The 17,517-nt window shown below is 46.7% G+C and overlaps 7 protein-coding genes across 7 annotated transcripts; 4 read left to right on the top strand and 3 right to left on the bottom strand.

Moving 5' to 3' along the window:
• Nucleotides 1-358: 358 nt before the first annotated feature.
• On the bottom strand, nt 359-2,833 carry UA08_08206 (hypothetical protein; the record flags this gene model as incomplete). Its single annotated transcript, XM_020263104.1, has 3 exons — nt 359-970; nt 1,033-1,487; nt 1,546-2,833. The coding sequence occupies 3 exons, from the start codon at nt 2,831-2,833 to the stop codon at nt 359-361; spliced, it is 2,355 nt and encodes a 784-aa protein (XP_020116515.1).
• A 1,307-nt stretch (nt 2,834-4,140) lies between these two features.
• On the bottom strand, nt 4,141-5,323 carry UA08_08207 (hypothetical protein; the record flags this gene model as incomplete). The annotated part of the gene is made up of 3 exons (XM_020263105.1): nt 4,141-4,768; nt 4,823-5,030; nt 5,095-5,323. The coding sequence occupies 3 exons, from the start codon at nt 5,321-5,323 to the stop codon at nt 4,141-4,143; spliced, it is 1,065 nt and encodes a 354-aa protein (XP_020116588.1).
• A 3,929-nt stretch (nt 5,324-9,252) lies between these two features.
• UA08_08208 (ATP synthase subunit 9, mitochondrial) lies at nt 9,253-9,723 on the top strand (the record flags this gene model as incomplete). Its single annotated transcript, XM_020263106.1, has 1 exon — nt 9,253-9,723. One exon carries the CDS (start codon nt 9,253-9,255, stop codon nt 9,721-9,723), a length of 471 nt encoding a protein of 156 aa, XP_020116587.1.
• Nucleotides 9,724-11,433: 1,710 nt separating this feature from the next.
• UA08_08209 (hypothetical protein) lies at nt 11,434-11,743 on the top strand (the record flags this gene model as incomplete). The annotated part of the gene is made up of 2 exons (XM_020263107.1): nt 11,434-11,606; nt 11,710-11,743. The coding sequence occupies 2 exons, from the start codon at nt 11,434-11,436 to the stop codon at nt 11,741-11,743; spliced, it is 207 nt and encodes a 68-aa protein (XP_020116752.1).
• A 485-nt stretch (nt 11,744-12,228) lies between these two features.
• UA08_08210 (hypothetical protein) lies at nt 12,229-13,423 on the top strand (the record flags this gene model as incomplete). Its single annotated transcript, XM_020263108.1, has 5 exons — nt 12,229-12,252; nt 12,313-12,473; nt 12,553-12,797; nt 12,868-13,202; nt 13,265-13,423. The coding sequence occupies 5 exons, from the start codon at nt 12,229-12,231 to the stop codon at nt 13,421-13,423; spliced, it is 924 nt and encodes a 307-aa protein (XP_020116753.1).
• A 129-nt stretch (nt 13,424-13,552) lies between these two features.
• On the bottom strand, nt 13,553-14,651 carry UA08_08211 (hypothetical protein; the record flags this gene model as incomplete). Its single annotated transcript, XM_020263109.1, has 3 exons — nt 13,553-14,244; nt 14,310-14,408; nt 14,612-14,651. 3 exons carry the CDS (start codon nt 14,649-14,651, stop codon nt 13,553-13,555), a joined length of 831 nt encoding a protein of 276 aa, XP_020116750.1.
• A 435-nt stretch (nt 14,652-15,086) lies between these two features.
• Nucleotides 15,087-15,626, top strand: UA08_08212 (hypothetical protein; the record flags this gene model as incomplete). The annotated part of the gene is made up of 1 exon (XM_020263110.1): nt 15,087-15,626. The coding sequence occupies one exon, from the start codon at nt 15,087-15,089 to the stop codon at nt 15,624-15,626; it is 540 nt and encodes a 179-aa protein (XP_020116751.1).
• Between the last annotated feature and the right edge of the window lie 1,891 nt (nt 15,627-17,517).

The following is a 17,517-nucleotide window of genomic DNA, read 5'->3' on the forward strand; positions in this document are numbered from 1 at the left end:
TATAATTGAAATAGTAGTTCGTTTATATATATATATATGCAGGTCACTGGTGCATGACTACAGTTCAACGGAGAATTTGATGCTTGGAATGCGGAGGAATTAAGAGCGCTATTCATATTTGGGCTTAGCGTGGTAGACAAATCAGTTTACTTGACTCGTGTTCGAATCGCATCAGTCAGAAATGATAAATTCAAGCAGAGGATAAATAAAGAGAAAATGCCAATAAATAGATTCTATAATACACATAAACTTGAAAGTAAAAAAAGTAGATATATGCAAATCAAAGAAATATATAATCTCCTGTTTTCGAAATGAAAGACAGAAGGAAGAGAAAAATAAAAAGGGACACAGACCCTTATCATGACTGAACTTTACCAGCCTCTCGTACTTCATTCATGAAACTATCCTCATTGCCAGCCACACTCAGAATCCAATAATGTCCAACGCCGGCGTTGGCAAATTGACCGCCACCAAATCCCATGATCGGCGTTGGCGAGCTATGGCGAGTCTTGCCGTCCCTCAAAATCGTGCCCAGGTCATGGGGGCCCCAGCCTATGACGTGTTTTATCTCTTCACAGGACTTGGCATCCGTTGCTTTAAGACCTAGTAGTTGGGCCTGAAGACAGCCCAAAATGGCTACTCCAGCACGGATAATAATGCGATCACCTTCAAAGGCCCAACAGTCCCATACGCGGCTTAGATGTTCGAGATCAAGACCGTTGGTGAATAGCGATCGGAACATGGGTCCCCAGATATCTTCATCGTTTAGTTGGGCTGTTTCGTATAAGTGGCTATAGAGACGAGGGAATTTATATCGTAGTGTAGCAGAAGCGAGACCGTATGTTCGGGCTATGGCGCTGCGGTCGTGGGTAAGGAATGCAAGAGGAAGTGGACGGTTAAGCGCATTGGCCATGACAATGAAAGCGGAAGCGGATGTGGGGAGTTGGAGAACAAGGAGGGCAGCAATAGTCTATGAGTATCTGTTAGTTACCATGGCCAGCAGGAACAGAAGTGATGTGCATGACAACTTACGTGAAGACCATAGGTGTACCCTACATCACTGCGATACATGGCATATGCCTCCAACACATCAATTAGGGTGTCCCGGAGCGGACCACCTTCTTGGAAGAGATGGAGTTCAGGAAATGCAGACGACACATCTCGAGATATGGCTGCGAACCATTCTCGCATCCTTCGACTGGTATCACCAGCGCCTTCATCGCCTCGAGATTTGGCATCCTTAGCCCGCTGGAGGGCTTTTTGATACGATTCTGTGGTTAAAGACAGCTCATTGCTAATGGCCCGTTGCCACACAGCCCCACGGCACCGAGGTGTGACGCCTCGCCACCACAACTCTCGCGTTCGTGGCTCGGAAATAGCTTCGTTCCAATGCGGTAAAACGTGGTCTTCCCATATCCGCTGCAGAGTTTCCCTGGTATTATCCTTTTCACACTGCTCAGCGGCAGCTTTAGCGGCCTTCTTCTTTTCTGCAGCCTGGTTTTAGCACGGGAAAATAGGATCACCAACGAAACAGAATTCACTAACCTGCCTCCTTGGCCAAGGCCATCATCTTCTTGTACTCTTTCAAGTGTTTCTTTTCTTCCAAAGGATCTTTTGGCGGTAACCAGCTAGGGCGTGTACGACTCAGGACCTTCTCTTTCTCTTTGCTGACAGGTAACGGATCAATCATGATGTTGGATTTCTGCAACGGCGGCAGATCTGTCATTACACCAGATGTCCGTTTTGATTCCACACTTGATCGTTCAGAAGCAAGTCCATTCTGGACTCTTTCCTCGCGCTTGCGGTCGGCATCATCGGCATGGTACTCCAGTGTTTGGGTCAACACCTTTGCTTCCTCCGACAGTTCAGCCATGGCTAGATTGTACGAGTAAGTGCGTGGATTTCGCGGTGATATCTGGCCTCGTTCGGGGCCTGCAGACGAAGAACGATGGAATTGAAGCCGTGACTTTGCGCCAGGAGAATGCCGAGAAGAGGTCCGCGATTTCGACCGTGGGGCCACTTCATCCTGCGACACAGCATGTGACAAGGGTATAGGCTTGGGGTTGGTTTCTTGATCGAGACTGTTGCTGCGTGAAACTGGGCGTTCTCCCTGCGGGCGCGGCGATAAGGGAACATTCCACAAGCTAGCATCGTCTGGCAAGTCGTCATCCGAGTCGTGATATTCGTCCTCCAGTTCCTTTACTGATTTCCGTACCGGTGCCGGTTGCAAAGAGCCTCGGCGAGAAGAAGAAAGAGCCCTTGGTGCGATAGGCGATAGGTTCTGGCTGGAAGCAGATGGCGAAAACTTGGCCGCAGAATTTGAAACAGGGGCAGAAGATGGGGATACCGAGCGAGATCGAAGTGGACGGGGGAGAGAGGGAGTCGAGGCACTTCCGCCTGTCAATCGACGGCCACTCTTTAGCATCCTCGGTTCCAGTGTACCCTTTGGGTATTGTCCAGACATGCCTTGGATATTCCTCGACGAGGGTGGCATAACTTGTCTCCTTTGGCCAGAAGTCAAGTCTCTGACAGGTTTCGAGGGTGGAGTTGCAGATTTCAAGCTACTCATGCTACTAACATGCGAAATGACACGATTTTTGCTGGAAGCTCGAGAGCCGGCTCGGGAACGAGAGTGAGGGTATGGAAAGGGCTCGGGGAACGGCTGGATTTCGGAGTCATCTTCCAAACCGATTTCTTCAAAATTGGAGGTATCCGCGAAGTTAACATTGATGTCGGCATCGTGAGAAGAAGAATGGAAGGACGATGATTTCGAGGATTTGGATGGGGTGAGGTCGGGAACTGAGCTAGGCGAAGTAAGCGTAGCGGTCGCCATAGCGGACTATCCCTCGGGATTCCTCTTTTTAGGGGGGTAAAGAGAGGGGGAGCACGAGCAAGCCTTGCTGAGTTTTTTGTGATTTGTCACGGTGGGTTGCAAACAATGAAGATTGGAACTAGATTGTGTCGTGTGCGCGATGTTTTGTGCCGAAAAATCGCGCGGCTCCCGAATTCACAAGACTGATGATACGACACCCACCGCAGGACGCTGAGGAAGTCGGCAGAGTCAATTTTGACGTATCTGTTGTTTCTCGCGGGCAGCGCGAAGAGGAGAAAGGGGGAAAGTATTAGACGGTGACTGCAGGAGTCAAAAAGGAGACGTCGTCTACCTGGACGGAGGAGAATAGAGAGAGAGGGGGTGTGGAAGAAAAGAAGAGAGAAAAGCAAAAAGCAAAAGCGGAAAGAAAAAGGAGAGAAACGAATGTACAGCGACAATATACTAGAGGCAGCAAGAAGGAAAGAAAAAAGAACGAACGAACAAGTGCGTAGCCAAGGCAAGTCAACGAAGGAATTCAGTCGGTGGGCGGACGAAAGCAGGCTGAGGTTGAGGCCGAGAACGACGACTTCCGCTTGTTGCGCCATTTCCGAAATGGGCAAGAACTTGTTGGCTGTCGGAGGAAGCTGCCGCTTGGCGTGGTGCCTGAGGCCGCCGCACTTTCTTCTTCACTTTTGTTCCTTTTTTTAACGTCTGCAAACAACATGCGCGCCGCATGCAGCACCGTCCTACTAGTCCTAGAGCGTCTCGACAGTCAACGCACACCGGCCGGCCTATTGATCAGTGGCAGATATATTATCGCACATCATATTATATTGATGTGCTGCAGCCACACTCTCAGCAATAATATTGAGGCCGTATGGGGATCTACATAGTCGGTCTAGGCCCCCCTGCTGCGGTGCTGTGGCGCAGTATGGCTAGATCAGTACGCCCTTGCTTGTTGTTCTACGGCGCATTAAGCTCACTAGGTATGGGTCTCGAGGTCCTGGAATGTCAGATTAGGTGCATCTACATGGGTGCTATGCCAGATATATTATTATTAAAGGATGTGTTATATACATATTACACAATTGCTATCCCTATGAGTACCAGCGCCCATTAATACATCCATGGATTATATACACAAACATGACGCGATCAAATGGTATCTAGAACACGAGCCAGTCCGTACAAACATACAAACATACAATACATAGCCATTCCGTCCGTCCTAAGCAACAGAAAGCAAACGCCCTACCCGAAAAAGAACTTTACCAAGTCATATGAAAATATATTTATATATATATATATGTGTGTGTGTGTGTGTGTACTCATGCGAATCCATGCAGTCCACACGTTTCCTCGTTGACCTCGCTCTTGTTGCGGCTAACCTCGCAAACCTGCTTGAACCAATTGACACGGCAATCCTCGCCATTCAACCAGTATGCAAGCGGCGTCAGTTTATTCGCCTGGCAGCCATGACACTTGTCGCTATCGGGGCAATTGCTAAACACACTGTGCTGGTATCCAATATCCCGGAACCAGTGTATCTGCTCGTTGGGCGCGAAAAGCCCCAGCGCAACGCTGTGCACAGGTGCGTCGCCCCATCGCTCATAGAAGAAATTTCCCGTTTGGTCGAGGTGGTTAAAATAATCGGTGTAGGTTTTGGAGCGCCAGAAATCCAAGTCGCCAACCTCGAAGTTGCTCCAGAAATGACATGTGCTGTAGCCATTAGCGATTTTCGTGATGGCAGGCCGCGCATCCGAGTCTGTGAGCCAGTGGTAGGAATTCTCGTGGCTGCCGAGAGCATACTCTGGGTGTGACTCGAGGAAGTCCGTAGTTGTTGGCCAGAGAGTGGGGATGGATTTGGGGTCATCGTAAATGTTGATAGTGAAGCCATAGGTTTTGTTATTTTCAGCCATGAATTGAAATACGTCGTATTCGATATCGCAGAAAAACCTGTCAAGAAATTAGTTCTCGTTACCAAAAGTAGCAGGAACGGAAGCGGCATACTTGACATCGGGTTCGACGCGCCAATAATACTTATATTTGTCTAATGCAGGATGGCGAAAAAAGAAGCCAGAGTACCATCGGCACATTTTATGGTAACTCAGTTGAGTGGCATGTTGGACCCCGTCACTGGCCATTTGTAGGAATGCTTCCTCCATGCGCGCTTGATCGATCCATTCGGGCACATCCCAATGTTCTCTCGGTATGAGTTCTAGTGCGTAGGGTCGTTAATCTTTGGCTTTTCCTGCTCGAGAAAAATAACAGGCATGATTTACCATATGTACATGGCGCGTTAGTCTCCGCCTGTGTCTTCTCCTTAAATTCCGTCGTGAACGGGACATCATTGAAGAAGATCCATGGATACTGAAATTTCGCATTAAAAGACTTCTCCATGTACCTCATCGACGATATAATGCCATCGAGTTCGGAATTGCGGACGAGTGAAATAAGCGCAGCATTTGCACGCGGACTGGTCTTGGGGTCTGTAGGAGGTGCTTGATTCATGGCTGCCCAAGAATAATTTCTGTGTTAGACGAACATCACATCCTAAAGAGAAAAGTAGCAACACGTGGAGGTCGAATCATACAGAGATGCATCCGGGCTATTGCCCTATCGCCAGACGATTTGAACCATGAGTCGCGATAGTACACCACCAGAACCAACAAGCACACCAAAGCGCCTATTATGTATCGTTTGAATGATTTGCGTATACTGGGAGAAGGCATGATCGTGTGCCACTTGGGTATCTGTGCGCCTCGATAACATCCAGGGAGATAAGAGTAGAGGGACCCACGATCTCAGATATCAATATCAAACGTTTAATCAAAGAATATATAAAATCATGAGTCGATAGAGACAAGTTCTCCAGAGTAAATATCTTTGCCCCTTTTCCAAGACGTCTCAGGCAACCGAGTTTTGTTGAGATCAGGCAGACTATCGCAAAGACGCCAAGGGTCTATACATCGTCGTTCGCCTGTTGTAATATTCTCGCGCATCCCATTTTTAAGATGAAAAACACGACCAGGCAGATAAAAAAAGAAATCGAGGCTAGCCCCCTACGACTGGTTGAGGACAAAAGTATTTGTTTCTTTTCCAAGCCAAGCCAAGGAAAAAGAAGAAACCAGAGAAAAGCGCATGGTTGTCAAGCTGAAAGACCGCGCTAACCCATTTGCGGGTTAAGAGAACATAACGTGGTTTCCCCCAGTTTGCTACTCTTTGTCTAATCTTTGTTATTGGCAGACCCTTCTCCATTGTGGGGTTGCCGGTGGCAAGCGCGGAGTTTCTTGTTGATCGCTGACTATGATTGGCCATTTGTTGCGCACGGGCGAGCCCTCGTTGCTTTATATAATCAGAGAAGTTGGCTAAGTGGGTCCAGGTACAAAGCAGTTATACTCGGCAGCAGCCAATCGCAGCTGTCCTTACAGCCGCAAACTCTAAATTCAGCCAATCAAAAGTAGCCCCCGTCAGGCAACTTGATTACAGCGACGTGACAAAGTGCGTGTGATATTTACGCGTAAGCAATATGATGATTGAGCAATCAGGCATGAAAATACGCCTAAGTGGTACCGAATTCAGCCCGACGCATCTGGGTTTACTTTTGTTTCTGATATGGTGGCACCAGTCTGACACGTCGCAGAATATGTGATGTGATGTCAGCCGCAGGTCTCGGCTTAACCACTGTCGATGATTTGCTCAGTGACACGTTGCTTCTATCTATTACATAGGACCTGCTGTTTGGCTCTGGATATTCCAGAGCATTGGTTTCATTCTTGCTTAATGTGTTATAGACAATGGCTCTGGGCTTTGGATACATATGTGTGGAAATATATTGAAAGCACTGCCTCATGTAAAGTAATCCCCGGATCGTCGAATATGGAGTTGCACCCAATAAACTTTGACTACTGATGATGGTGATCTCTGAGATGATATCATACATAACCTAGGCTCATGAGATCACATATATATGAAAATAAAAAAAAAATCTTAAAACAAAGATTCTCCTGGCTCGTCTTGTCAGCCACGTATCGTATACTCGGAACTCCATATTGGTATAATGCATGCGGAAGATCTGCGATGTCACCATCGCCCCTCTTCCCTAGGTAGTAGTTAGCCCATATCCCTCTAATACCATTCCTCTCTCGCACGAGATAGAGGATTTAGGCAGGAAAGGAATAAAAAAAGAAGTTGATCAAAGGGACCGGTAAATTGCAAGGCACCAGCGCTGGAGAACTTAAGTACGGATTAAACTCATTTCTCCAGTTGTAGTATGTTGTGGTGTAGTATCATAAGTATATAGACATATACCTAGGTATAACGCTTGTGCTACCTAGGTACTGACCATTACTTTGCACGCTGAACTATCACAAGGAACCTTATGGTGTTTGATACATACTCCGTAGAAGCTTGCTTGGAGATGTAAATATTCCTCGTTGCAATTTCTGTTGGCGACAGGAAACAGGGCAGATCTATGAAGAATTATCCTAATTGCTTGGACCATCTCACGCTGAGAATGAACCCCTCCTAGCGTGCCCTAAGCCCTAAGCCCTACCTAAGTACTACATAGTGAACAGAAGTACCTCGGCGATGTCGGACATGGACTGTACAGCCGAACGCCAAGAATACACTTCCGTACGAAAATTGGCAGAAGTCAAAAATTACGTGACAATACGCTTACATCATTATTTGCCAATCACGGGATCGCAAACTTGCGATCTCTTTCCTTTCAGTACGGCACAGGCAGCGTGTAGGTCAATCTAGAGGCTCAAAGGTTCATTGTACTCCGTAGTATGCACCTTTTAGATATCTCTGAGTATATAAGTTGTCAAATCCTAGGTGATGCATCCAAGATACTTGTCATGTGATATGCCATCGACCAGGGTGGAAGAAACTAGCGGATCAATAATAGGCTCGGGAGGTTGGCTCCCTTTCCCAATATGATCACCGAAAGGAGCGACCGTCACCGCGACTTCCCAACCCCCCGCCTCCCCCTCGTGAATAGAACGTCGCAAGCTGCTGGATGGCGAAACATAGAACTTGGATCGAAAAGACGGGGAAGTGCGCATAACTCATATATTTATATATATACTCCATCGTCTTGTGTGGGAAATGGCGCTGGAACAAACGCTGGAGGCGCCGGGGTTAAATATTCCGAAGGATTTCCTCGGCACGGTTGCGCATTTTCTAGCGTCCTTTTCACCTCAGGGCGTATCCAGTTCGTAACAGCGCGTAATCCCTCAGCTTGACAGCAAATAAATACGGTGTATTCGTGTGTAACAGCCATCCGAGAGACCCGCGACCAAGATTCCAGGCAAATAACGGATCCACAATCCGACGCAGCCGTGAGGTCACGGTTGTCACAGCGACCGGTAGAGCACGGTCAAAACGAAGGTAGCTGCGCGGAAAATTTTTTTCAGAGGGGTCACCTATATACTACACTCGCCTGTACAGAGTAGAGTATCCAGCAATTGCTTACTACTGCTCCAGACTACACGCAATTGAGCTGCGTACGCCAAAGACGAGAAGAAGACAGCGTAAGGAGTGTGTTCGGACAGTGGGAAATGGTACCCACTCGTGCAGCCGAATTGAGTACTTGCCGTGGGTCAGCTCGGAATACCGACGGGGACGCTTGCTGGCAAAGCGGCCAACCAGAGCAGCAACTGCAGTGGGGGCACACTACTTGATCCGATAAGAGTTGATCGGATAGCCCAAGGGAGTGTCTCATTGGGTGATTGCAGTGGGTCGGGACAGGGCAAACCTTTGGTTTGGTGCGAGCTCTGACCCACATTGATCTTCTAGCCTCGCACTAAGAGAGCTCCCTTCCGAAACGGGCTACGCGCGACTGACCTCAGAAATTTCGACTCTCTCTTCTCTCTGCGCAGCACAACGCGAGGAATGGAGCACAGAGCAGAGAGGCAGCTTCAATTGACCCCCAATGGACATTCACTGGACATTGGAAGGCAATTGCGTGGGCGTGATGAACACAGGTATAAAGCCCGGGAGTCTCCTCTCGAATAGCTTCGTTTGTGTTTGTGGCTCCAGTTTCCATCGTCACCCACGGCCCCATCAATACGCGCCGGATGCTCCGTATGTAAAGTAGCCAGGTATTTATTACGCCTCCGTACGGCGCTCGCCATACCCGATTCAACCCGAGCGCAACCCATACTGTAACCGCCCGTACACAGGCAGCGCTGGAGTTACCCACCCGTAATTTTTCTTAGTCAGGCCACAGTAGCAAGTCCCTTCCTTCCCTCCCTTTTTCTTCCGTGGCTGGAAAAAAAACGCTCCTATTTTTTTCTCGTCATCAACAAAACCCATTCTTCCTTTCTCTTCTTTCTCCCCTTCCATCTCCAATCATCCCTCGTCTTCTTCCCTCCTCATCTCTCCTCTCAATTTCCATCAGAGAAATCATTCTCTCGACCTCACATACCTACACAATGGCCTCCAAGATGTTCGCCTCCCGAATGGCCACCATGGCCTCTTCCAACGTCGCTCGCTCGACCGTCCGCAGCCAGTTCGCTGCTGTCCCCAAGCGTACCTTCACCAACGCCGTCCGTCCTCAGGGCCAGCGCTTCGCTGCTCCCAACGCCTTCCAGGCCTCCAAGCGCACCATCCCTGCCACCGTCGCTCGCCAGGCTTTCCAGGCCCAGGCTCGCCGTGGCTACTCCTCTGAGATCGCCAACGCTCTCGTCGAGGTCTCTCAGAACATTGGTATGGGCTCTGCTGCCATTGGTCTTGCTGGTGCCGGTGCCGGTATCGGTCTCGTCTTCGCTGCTCTGTTGAACGCCGTTGCCCGCAACCCTTCTCTCCGTGGTACCCTCTTCGGTTACGCCATTTTGGGTTTCGCTTTCGTCGAAGCCATTGGTCTTTTCGATCTCATGATTGCCATGATGGCCAAGTTCCTGTAAACTACTATTTCAACTCGGATCTAAATTGATCTTCTTGCACCTTTTACACGCCACTTGATACTTTTCTTCGACAAAAACGGAGCCCAAAATCGATCAACTTGTTTTTTGTTTGTTTTACTTGGACGACGACTTTTCGATTCGATAGGGATTTTTTTGGACTACAACAGGAACGACCACGTGGTTTGAACAAAAATTCTTATTGCCAGATCGATCGCTCTCAGCAATGAGACCGGAAATATTCGAAAACGTCTATTTCCATCTTTTTTTCTTTTGTTTTTTCTATAAGAGAGAGAGAGGACTTTTCATCTAGAGAGGTATAGAAAGGAGGGAGATATTTTTAGAAAGACAAAGAAAAGAAATGGTGATAGAAAGGTTTCGTTTCATACATGACAAAAAAATTCTCACAAAAAAAAAAGCACGACAAATTCTCAAAGTTGGAAGAAAAACCCGATTTTGGCGTGGGTGTATCAGTGTATTATCCATCCTGTGTACTACTTATTTAGCATCACTCATCATCATCTCATTATTTTATCATACATTTTTCCTTTGTTGAATTCTTCCTTTTCTTCTCTTATCTTATAGTGTCCTCGATTAGGCATCTTTGTATAGTATTTCACTCACTATGGAGTGGGTTGAGGAGCTTTACCCAACGCTTTGTCATATTCCGTAGCTAGAGGAGGGACTCGAAGAATCCGGGGTAAAGCAATACCAAACCCCGGGCGAAAACAAACAGAAGGCCTGAAGGCTGAAGCGCAGCTAATTGCCCAATTCAGACATTGGACTCTTACTTCCATTGGATGCAGGGAATGAGCGCGTTTGATTGGTTGTTAGAGCTATCTATGCTAGACGACGCATGTAAGTAGTACACCTACCTTCTGAGTAGTATATTTGATTTGATTAGATCAATCTTGAGTATTCTGTGAAAATGTCCATTCATGGTAAATGCCTAGATACCTATGTTTATATTATCACCGGCTTAGGTTCAGGGATGTTCCAACTATTTGAAGGCCGACAAACGGAGTACGTAATTTTGCCTTATTCCCGAATATTACGAGCGTATCGCATACCTAGGTACCCTCTTTCTATATATAGTAATTAACTAGTTTTATACAGTCCCAGTACTAGCGACTGGATACTTACTGGCAGATATACAAGATAAGGGCTTGCTGGTCGTCATAGTTGAGGGACTCAAGCGTTAGTAAACCAATAATCTGCTGATGGTTACAAAGACAAAAGGATCATGCATTGCGCGGTTAATATTATTTAGAGGGACTCGCCTGAAGAATCAGCTATTATGATCCAATAGTTTAAGGAAGCATATCTTTTCAATGAGTCGGTTTTGCTGGAAAGGGCAGTTATAGCATATTCATTGGTTTATACCTCGCTAAATACTATATGCAGGAGAATCGAAAGACTGTTTCATAATTTATATTTTGGAAACCAGTCTCGCGTATCCGATGCCTATGTACCCTACATTCGCAACATATGACTGGCTAGCTTCATTTACACGTTCCTAGAGAATATAGGTACTCGCTTTCCATCCACATGCATTTGTTCCAATGAGCCACCATTGATGACATCTTAGATTAATTAGCCGTTGATATATAAGCCTTTCGTAACTTCATAGACCAGCATCCGTCCTGCTCATTAATTCCATCTTGTATCCAGAACCTTACTGAATCATCTCTTGATATCTCGCCCCTGAACACCATGGCACCAGTTGATCCATTAACGGTCCAACATGGCACCCGCCTAGTCGCTCAAGTTAGAGTTGTTGTCCATACCTTGGATGCTGCTGGGGCTACTATAAGCGATAACCATTGGTCTATCTATCTGGTTCTTGCAGACAATATTGGCTCTATTAGCATCAATATGAGGGCAGAGTAAAGCTTTCCATTTGCCCTTAGCCTCTAAATTAAATGCTATTGTGCGTACTTATGGACAATTGTGAAATATGGGTGGAATTGCTGTTATAACGTGTCTTAGGTCAATCGAAGGACTTAACATGCAAATTGCATGACTCAAAAGCCATTCACAAGGTGCTGCAAGTGGAATGAAAACCAGCTTTACAGACAGTCACGTGATCTGCGAAGCTCTGCTACATGGCAGATCACGTGACTAATGGGGGTAATAAAGCCATAAAAGCACCAATATTAGCAGAACCTTTGTAGGATATCTAACAAGCACTTTTTTTACTATTAGATAAAAGCAGTTTGATGTTACATAAAGCTATAAATAATATATATTTTGAACAAATTAAGTGTTATAATAATGTGCGTATGCATATGTTCGCTCGCATAAAGCGGCGTGCCGCGCACACTAATCCAGAAATCAAAACCACCCACGATCTCTCATAGGTAGAATAATTGACAGGCACTATTCCTGTCTAGGTAGGCACAAGGGACCCGCTCTGTCTGCCTTCTGATTGGCTGTTGAGTTCTTACTTATCGTGACATCCAGAGCCTGAGGCCACCACGCAAACACCACCCACTTACGGACAACAAAATGCAGAAATTCACGATCACAGAGGTATCTGTTCTCGAGAATGCATTTAATTCGCTGTAATGAAATACTAACTCGAAACCCAAGCCGTTTCTCGACTCCAAATGCGGTCTTTCCGAGGGCCCTTTCTACGAAGAAGCGACCAATACCTTGCGCTTCATCGACATCGCCAAGCGGCATGTCTGGTGGGTTGATTTAAACGAGGGCGCATCCTCGGCGAGGAAGATTGAATATGACATTTCATTCGGGTGAGAAGATTGTCTCTCTGGACTCGGCATTCGTTTCAGATTGATGGATGAATATTGATATCACAGCTTCTTAATACAGTGTCACGGCCAATCTGCAGTCAGAAACGGATACTTTCCTATTTGGCGGAAAACATGGCATCGGCATTGCAAAGCGCGACAGCAGTGAATACAAATACATCCAGCGCTTCTGGAACGAAGCCGAAATCGCTAAGGATTATGAGAATATTATGCGCGGCAACGATGGCGCGGTTGATAGCCAGGGCCGTTTTTGGGTCGGTGCCATGAACGACCCGGCGGTCACGAATGGAAAGTTTGATCCTGTCGGTTCGTCAACCTCTGCGCAGGAAGAACTTGGTCAAAGATTGGATCGCTAAAGTGATGCATACATATACAGGTATTCTCTTCCGTTTCGATACAGACGGCTCATTGCATCGTGTTCTTGAAAATGTGACTATCCCCAATGGCCTCTCGTTTAGCCTAGATGATAAAACCATGTATTGGACTGATAGTCCTACGGGCAACATCTATGCCTTCGACTACGATGCGGCGACGGGAAAGATCTCTAATCAGCGCGTCTTTTGGCATTCTGAAATTGGTGGCCCGGATGGCCATGCAATGGATGCTGAGGGTAATTTGTGGGTTGCTCTGTGGGGAGGTTGGAAGGTTGTTAGGGTTTCACCCGAGGGAAAAGTCACTGCTGAGATTGAGGTGCCCACGAGATGTCCCACGGTGAGTGTCTTACTTTCTTCTCATATACATAATGTATGACAAATTGCTGATTATGTTACAAGGCCGTCGTCTTTGTCGGCGAGGATGTCTACATCACAAGTGAACAAGACCCCGAAGCAGACAAGTATCCCGAGTCGGCTAGGTGGCACGGAGGTGTCTTCAAGTGCCATGTTGGCATTAGAGGAAGAAAGCTCTTTGATGCTAAAATTACCGCCAATTGAGATGAACATAGACCAATCTTCAGTGTTTATATTAAAGTTAAGACATAGACCTGTGCCACATAGACCTGTGCCGTATATACCGCGGGACCGAATATATGATTGAATATACACTGTACAAACAAAGCACTCCTACAATTTTTGCTGCACAGCTTTGTAGATTGCCTCGACGTATTGTTGCGTGCGCTCACTTCCTGTGTACCCCTCTTGACCCATCTTATTCATCGCATAGCCAATAACCAGCTGTTTCTCGAAGTCGATGAGAAGGATTGATCCACCCCATCCTGTCCAGAAAATGACCCTGCCTTCTGGTATATAAGGCGTAGTATCAGGATGCGATAGGCCGAACCCAATGCCCCAACAAATGGGCACTAGAGTCACCACGTCAGTTCCTTTATACTGTATCTCCAAGATCCTGTCTATCGTTTGTTGCAATAGCAGACGCTGCTTCCTGTCCGCGACCAAGGCAGAGAAGATACGACCGATCGCCCGAGCATTCATATGTCCATTAATCGCGCCAATCTGAGCACGTGGAAAGCCTGGTGTATTTGGTGCGGTTGAGCTGTTGAGCGCAAACGCCACCGTCTTCATCATGACTCCTTCGGGATCCACGGCACCGAACATGCTTGTGTCGAGAGTCGGTGGAGGAATGATTTCCGCAACACGGTGCCAGTCAGACTCGCGAGCTCCAACCTGGTAATCGGCGTCTAATGGACGTGCAATCTCGTCTTGGACAAAGTCGCGAAGGCTCTTGCCACTGACGCGGCGTACGATTTCGCCAACTAAATGGCCATAGCTGACGGCATGATAACCTGATATAGTGCCTGGTCTAGATGACAAAATTTAGTTCTGACAAGAGAAAAACTGGACATTGTTCGTTCTTTCTTACCGGCTCCGAAATCAGAGATCTTCACGCTCATATCCGGCGTGAGGTTGGTATATTGAAGAAGGGATTCGCCGATGACCAGATAGCGCGGAGCCCATCTGTCTGGCTTGCCATCTAGTCGCCGAAGGGGCTACGTAATTTTGGATTTGTCTTCTGGAGTTCGGTTTCTTTTACCGAACGTAGATCTGGACGAAGAGAAACAAGGAGATTTCCCGGCTGGAACTCGCCGTGAACGATGCCGTTTCTGTGAAGAAATGATAAACTAGATAAGGAGTCCTACATAAATAGGCCAAGCATAGACATACATCCTGTCAAAAGCGAGTCAAACTGTAGCAAATGAACCATGGTCTAGTTCTCGAGTAATACGGTAGTGGCCCTATTGAATTGAGTCTCCAAGATGCACCGGATGAAACCTTCCAGGGTGGTACAGCTCAGCCCCTTCGCCTGTCTCCTGGAACCTTCCCTCATCTCTAAATAGAGGAGTAGACGTTGCGAATATCTTTGAGCATAGCCAAGAATGAGCGGGTTGATCAAGTATGGGATATACTATGACGAAGTAGCTGTTTCTTTGGAGGACGTTCAATCTGAGATGACTAGTGGAGAAGTGCCCCTCCACTAGATACCACTTCTCAACTAACCGCCATTTCATACAAGTGCCTCTCAAAAGGCAGCCATAATGACTTATGACTCATCGCCCATGGACTGGCATCATTACGTCTTACTGGCAACACAAATAAACAACAAACGAACAAGATAACAGAGGAAGAAAAAACGAAAAAAATGCGACAATCATTCAAGATTGAACCCGCCATATTTCCTCGCGACAAACAAGCCATAACCCAACTCTTTACTGCATACACCGAGGCGCTAGGCCTTGACTTGACGTTCCAAGACTATGAAACCGAGATCAACTCACTGCCCGGAAAATACGCACCAGACCGTTGGGGATGTCTGCTTGTTGCTCGCATAGACAATAACGACACAAAAGCTGGCATGGTCGATGACAGAGAGCTGCTAGGTTGCGTCGCCTATCGCGCATTACCCCCGTCTCCTTTCGATGCAGACGAAAGATACTGCGAGATGAAAAGATTGTACGTTACCCCACAGGCACGCGGCAGTGGCATGGGCACAAAACTTGTAGAAACGATCATCCAGCACGCAAAATCGACGCGGTTGTATCGAGGAATGAGGCTGGATACGCTTCCTTCAACGTATATGGCGAGTGCGAGGGCATTGTATAAGAGATATGGCTTTGTGGAAATCGAGGGGTATTACGAGACGCCAATTGAGAGCACTATTTTCATGGAGTTGAAGTTTTAGCATATACATGCTAATATACATTCTTCGTCATCCCTTTTCGCACATTGTTGATGATCAGGCATGCTCGCACTGGCACAGTGGTAGTGGGTTGCCTATTCTTCCTTTTTGATTGACGCCTTACTGAAAAGCGGCCAATTGCAATGAAAATGATTTTCCACTCAAAAAGACCAGAACCATTGCCACTGACAGTTTCGGAAATAGTATTAGTGATCAAGCCTCTAACAATTTGTCACCAACCATTGGAACTAATCTAGATCACAGTGTGTAGATTGTGTTCCTTGATCGTATAACACTGCGATGAAAGAAGCGCAAAGCCTGGCATACTGGTAGCTTCAAACATCTCTAGAAAGAAACAAACTGCCATGGCGCCGGAAAAGTTGGTTAAAGTGGCAGAGAGTGCTAGAGCGCCTCCCCAAGTAGTAACACAGAAAGAAGAGTACTTAGCAAGAGAAAGGACCTGAAGCAAACGAAAGGTAGGATACTGGTGGATATTTTCCAGTGTAAGCAGTTCCACTTTTGATCTTTACTTCTTCAATTGTACTTAGCACGCCTCCCAAATAAAAAACCGAGATAGAGGATAGACCCAAACCACTAATATCATCTCCAACCAAATACATATCCTCCTTGATGCCCATGATATTAGCATCAGCGAAAATTTGTACATAGTCTATCTCTGTTGGTGAGATGATATCTAGGGACAGTGTGGCCGAAATAAGGTCAAGAACCTTTCCTGCTTCCATTGGAGCCTTCGCGATTTCTTTTTGGGGCGGAGTAATATTGATGAGGAAATCCTGCGGATAACCGTGGAAAATTCAAACCTCGATGCAGGCACATAACGAGAAGAAATGCAGTATATAAATAAGTGTATTGGGACTGTCATCACGTGACGTCTAGAAGCCTAAAATCGGGGTAGCCAAGAATCCGGGGAAAGCGGGCCGCCGCCGAAGAGAAAATATCCGCTTTGGGAAAGGCGCGGGGTGTAACTGACGGCCTTGTACGCAGCATCTCCGCGTATGGGCCGAGATGGCCGACCGATAGAAACTGTGGATATCTGCATTTGAAAAATACTATGTACTGGAGTATATTTCAGATGTAGTAGCGTACTGGCTATCCATTTCTCCGAACTATATTGTAATACTTGCCGATTTTCTTCGCATTTATCTGGCGACCCCTCACATGACAGGAAGAGAAAACCTGTAAACGTGGAGATGCACTTACGAGCCGACTTTGCAGATACACAAGTAATAGGTTGGGTAGGCACTGTACAGCAAGAGTTATATACCCAAATCATTCGCGCAGTCGCACTGCCCTCCGCATAAACCGCAGTCATGACAGAATTGAGGGAATGGTTACTCTAATACTTCCTCAGTTTCCAAACAACGCCGTTTGTGTTCGCATGATAGACACCACATCTGTCGTGTCTCCACATGCGGAGGGGTTTGTGGTCTCGTTATGCCCGGTCACGAAATCATGAGCATGATGACCATGGCATTTCTAATTGAAATGAGCGATTGGGGAAGAAAGCGATATTTGACTTGGCCACACGCAAAGACTATTGAAATTCGCCTCCTATGACACTTCAACGGATCAAGGATACTATTCCTAATGGTCGGATCGAGCAGGACGTGATTGAAATTCTACAAGAAAAGGGCGTGAGCCTTAGTGTATCAGTGTACATTACTCTGATACTCAAGAATAAGTAATAACTAGCGTTGATTTAATGACTAAAAAGAAGATCCCTAGAAAATATCACATCGTACAGTCACTGGAATCATATAGGTAGCCCTGATTCGTCCCCTCCATTCACTAGTTTTCCCATAGGCCTGGTGGTGAGAAGTCTCTAATGCCTACATGTAGTTTATGTAGTTAGCTCCTTGTATATCTGCATACA

This window comes from Talaromyces atroroseus (assembly GCF_001907595.1).
Source record: "Talaromyces atroroseus strain IBT 11181 chromosome Unknown scaffold_13, whole genome shotgun sequence".
Lineage (NCBI taxonomy): Eukaryota > Fungi > Ascomycota > Eurotiomycetes > Eurotiales > Trichocomaceae > Talaromyces > Talaromyces atroroseus.